Below are 4,852 nucleotides of genomic sequence, written 5' to 3'. Positions count from 1 at the left end.
GAAAAGAAGTCATGAACAGAATAAATCGGTATGATTTGGACACGGTTACGGTTAGCTGCAGTAGGATCACCTCACCGGGCCTTTGTGCACAACTCTCTCTCTCTCACGATTCAGTGGTTTTCAACCCTTTTCACGTCAAGGTCTGTTATTTATTTATTCGGCATTTGAGCCACGGACCACCATTTGATGACCTTTAGCCTCTCAAACCCCAAATAAAAACAAAAATTGTCGTTCCAACCTTTCCATGCTGTATTGATGTTGGTACCATTAGGAGAGACAACAGGCAAACGTTGATCACGATAACAATTCTTCTACATTCTCCTAATTGTGTAGATGCAGAATACAGATGTTTAACGAAAATGTAACTCTTGAGAACATAAAATGAAACCAAATAGAACTGTAAAAGTTAAGGGAAGTTAAGGGGAAGTTGGTTTCATTGTATGTTCTCAATAGTTAAAGCTCTAATGAGGGTCCATTTGGTTTCCCCGGAACATTAACCCATTCTGAACGGGCACACATTTTGGTGTTCAAAATTTGGGCATCATATTATGCTTTAGCTATTTTTGAAAAATCGAAGAACGACTGACATTTTTTTAATCTGATCTCAGGTCAGAATGGGTTAATAATGAAACTGTCAGGATGTAATAGACATTTTTTTAATCTGATCTCAGGTCAGAATGGGTTAACCATTTATGGTTGAAAACCACTGGACCGAAAATGTCACTCATTGATGACACATCCGTCATCCAACCTCGCGCACGCACACGCACACGCACACACACACACACACACACACACACACACACAAATACTTTTGTATCTCTTTTGCTAGCAGGAAGACCTTAACCGATGGCGAGTTCTGACGTGCAATGTTATATGTTTTACACACACACGTGCACACACACGCACGCACACACACACGCACACACACACACACGCACGCACACGCACGCACTCACACTAGACTCGGCCAAAAAAGGGCATATATAGCGGGAATACACTTTTGAAAAGGAGGAAAAGTAAACGAGCAGTGCTTGACGACGTCACCACCTGTTGAGGCTGATCAAGGTTCCCACGGTAACCACATGAACCCTTAGCGTCCCTATTGTGCACGGTCGTGACGTTCTATTGGCCGACGCCAAGCTAAGCTAAGCGACGTCGCCGCGATATCGCAGGTCCGTCCGTCTCCGCTATACCCATCGCGTCACAAAGCATAGCGAGGGTTTATTGAAGTGGTCCGATCAAAGATCACATTGTTCAACGTTTACAAACATGTCGTCCATTTGTAAATGTCCGGGGGGGGGGGGGGGGCTTTTTAGGACGTCACATGACCGCGTGCGAAGCGTGTCGGCCGAGCGCTCCCACGACTCCCGATGGAAACTCACTCGGCGTCGACTTGTCGGCCATCTTGCCTCCGGGTGTCACGCCGTGTTTGAGAGCTCTTTGCTCCGGCAAAAAGAAAAGCCCACTTTTCACTTCGCTCTCGCGCCACCGTCTCGCATCCTCCCGTTAATCCACGCCCGAAAGGGGAGGGACGCAAAAAATAGCAAACGGGAGGGAGGGGCGTGCGATGACGAGGGAGGGGCTTAGCAATCCGAGCGCCCTCTGGTGCACCGTCATTGGACGAGTCCGTTGGCGGGATGGACCTGCGTCCGGCGGTCCGGGCGGTCCCAGGGACCCCCAGGGTTCCTTGAGGTGGAACCAAATGGACCCCCCCGTGTAACCTGTGCGCTCTCAGAGTTACTGCAGGCCGTGGAAACTGAAAATAACAAAGTCTGGAGTCAGACTCCAGATTCGTGGATACGACTATGATTTCATTTCTGTATGAGCTACGGCTCATATAGTACATTAGTGGTATAAGTCCTCTGGCTGGACACGACGCGTCCTTAATAATATACTCTCAGTAAATACACTCTCACTAAACATACTCTAGTATTCACATCCTCGTGATCTTTGTCCAGGAGGAGCAGGGCTAGCGGTGGTCACGTTTCTTCAGGGAGGCGTTGACGTTGACGCGACGCCGTCCGCTAAAATAATCGGATCTTCCGGACGCTGCGATCTGAATGTAACGATCTCAACGTGTCACTTCCTGTTCGTCGTCGGCAGGAGGAGGGAAGTCACGCCAGGCTGTGGACGTCACACATCCCAAACACCTGTTCTGTCTGCGTCAATGCATGTCACATGGAAGTCACATGGTTTGACCAAACATCTGTGTTTGATGACTGTGTTCTGCCCCCCCCCCCCCCATCAAAGACAGATGTTTGGCCAGGCCTCATACACACATATCAGACGGACATTCTGTGTACATCCGTGTTTCATGTTTCAATGGAAAAGCATCGAGGCGGCCATGAAACACAGACGGAACACAGAATGTTCGCTTGATATGTGTGTACGATGCCTCTCAAACCATGTGACTCCCATTGGAAATGCATTGAGGGGGGGGGTCAGAGATCGCTGCAGACCCCCCCCGAGAGAAACTCAGGAAGAGTTTATAAAACGACAAAGTTCCAAGTGTCTCTTCATATCTCTTTCTCCAATGTGTTATAAGTCGTCGTCCCCCCCCCCCCCCCCCCCCCCCGTGGGTCAGTTCTAGCGGGGCAGGGCGGGGCGGGGCAGGGCGGGCCGGGGCGGGCCGGGGCGGGGCTCGACCCCTCCCTACTCCCATCGCCCCCCGTTGGCCGGGAAGGTCTTTCTGGACTCCCATAAATCGTCCTGTCGCGACGCGTCGCGGTGGTGGTGATGATGATGATGCGTGGCGTCGTCGTTGTTGTTGTGGCGTCGTGTGTGCGTGTGTCTGGTGAGCGTGCTCCCGCCGTGCGTGCGCGGCGCCCCCCCTGCGGGGGCGGGGTGGGGAGGAGGCGGGGCTGTGTGTCAGTCCATCTCCAGGTCCATCAGCTTGTTTCGGGAGCGCGGCGTGTGAGCGGTGTTGCGACAGCAGCAGTGAGCGCAGGCCACGCCCAGGATGAGAGAGAAGAGGCCCACGCCTGAGACACACACACACACACACACACACACACACACACGTTAAATGGTGCATTTATATAGTGCCTTTATCCAAGGCGTTCTAGTTCTACATAGATTGTGCATTACACAATCACCATGACTGTGTCCATATCAAAAAGAGTCACATTATTATCAGATAAACAATGTGATGGTTACCTAGCGACGCACACGTCCCGTAGAGCAGAGGAAGCTTGAGAGACTCCCATACTGAGAGAGAGAGAGAGAGAGAGAGAGAGAGATATTAGCATACTGTAAAAAAAAAAATCACACTTGTGTGTGAAGTGAGTGGCGCTCTTATTGTCATACATCATCACATTCCGTGCTCAGCCAAACAAATCATTTCAAATTTGGTACACACACGCACACACACGCACACACACACACGCACACGCACACACGCACACGCACACGCACAGTACTGACCAGCGAATCGGACGGTCAGGAACACGGGCGTGGAGGACAGCTCTCCGGCCTGCGTCCAGGCTCCGGTCGAAGACGAGAGGTACCACGGTGTCGCTACGCAGTGGTACTCCCCGCTGTCGCTATGGGAACAGGAGACGACAACACAAGATGATCTACGAGCTCACACACACACACACACACGCACGACGTGCGCACGCTCACACACACACACACACACACCAACCTGTCCTGCGTCCCGTGGATGTTCAGCGTGTACGTGTGTGCGTCGCGGCGCTCCACAGAGAGGTCGCTGGACGAGTTGCGTCCCTCCTTCCTGACCACACCCCAGCGGTCCACGCTGACCAATGGGGTCTGAGCGAGCCCGCCTCGCAGCGCGCTGAACAGCCAACGCACCTCATAGGCCAGCTGGTCTGGAGGTGGGGAGAGAGAGAGGGGGGTGGGGGGGGGGGGGGGGGGTTACGTGTGATGATTACGTCGGTGTAGGATCAACGCTTACGTCTGTCTGCCTGGCTTGGTGGGTCGGGTCTCGGAACGTCGGGAATAATCCGATCTCGGGTCGGCCTCGACGACGCCATTTTGAAAGAACTCTCGGAAGTCGGACTAAAGCTGGCGCTTTGGAATGGGGGGCGGGGTCAGATCAACATAATGAATGAATTCTGTACTGGCCATATATGGAGCGTGTCTTGAGCGTACAGGGTTTGTTGAGGTCAGATCAACATATAGAATGTCAGAACAGGTCAGCTCCACATATGGAGATCCAAGGGTTTGAGGTCAGATGTAGAGTTGCTGGCCAACATCGATGACATCGGGGACCTACATCCCTGATGACGTCACGTGATGTCACGAGGAATGACCATATATGGAGGAGTGGGGTGACTAACTAACAGACGGGAAATGCACGATTAACAGATAGAGAGAGAGAGATGCTCTGACTGCTACTCATTATACTGTCAGAGAGAGAACGACTATTAGCAGCGCGCACACACACACACACACACACACACACACACACACACACCCTAATTGCTCCCGATGTGCAGGTTGGTGCCTTGCATGGTTTCCTCCGCCATCAGTGTGTGAATGTAATGCACAATCTGTGTAAAGCTCTTTGGATAAAAGCGCTATATAAACATATGTGGCCAAATTTGACTGAGGGACTGCCATTGGACTTTTTTTAATTGAAAGCAGGGAATCATAGCTTCAAATTGACATATTGGTTGTTCAGTTTGACCCACCAGTTTTGGAGATATGGCTTATAGAGTAATGTCTTGAGTTGAGAAAACAGGCTTGAAAGGTTCACTTCTGTGGAAGTAGCTAGGTGTAACATTACACCTAGCTACATGTTTAAGCATTTATTTCATATTTACATGTCTTCTGTGGTCTCTAACATTACACCTAGCTACATGTTTAAGCATTTATTTCATAT

The 4,852-nt window shown here is 50.9% G+C and overlaps 1 protein-coding gene across 2 annotated transcripts in view; it reads right to left on the bottom strand.

Annotated features, from left to right (window-relative positions):
- Nucleotides 1-2,631: 2,631 nt before the first annotated feature.
- ptgfrnb (prostaglandin F2 receptor inhibitor b) overlaps nucleotides 2,632-4,852 on the bottom strand; it is a 79,286-nt gene continuing 77,065 nt past the window's right edge. For both annotated transcript variants that reach the window (XM_083759022.1, XM_083759023.1), the window contains exons 14-17: nucleotides 3,650-3,836; nucleotides 3,427-3,545; nucleotides 3,160-3,210; nucleotides 2,632-2,984 (exon numbers count right to left, since the gene is read on the bottom strand). In XM_083759022.1, the coding sequence (XP_083615148.1) occupies nucleotides 2,872-2,984; nucleotides 3,160-3,210; nucleotides 3,427-3,545; nucleotides 3,650-3,836 (470 nt within the window). In that variant the 3' untranslated portion in view covers nucleotides 2,632-2,871. The remainder of the gene's footprint in view (nucleotides 2,985-3,159; nucleotides 3,211-3,426; nucleotides 3,546-3,649; nucleotides 3,837-4,852) is intronic.

Source organism: Protomyctophum parallelum, assembly GCF_964188405.1.
Source record: "Protomyctophum parallelum genome assembly, chromosome: 23".
Classification (NCBI taxonomy): Eukaryota; Metazoa; Chordata; class Actinopteri; order Myctophiformes; family Myctophidae; genus Protomyctophum; species Protomyctophum parallelum.
This window is presented reverse-complemented; position numbering and strand designations above follow the sequence as displayed.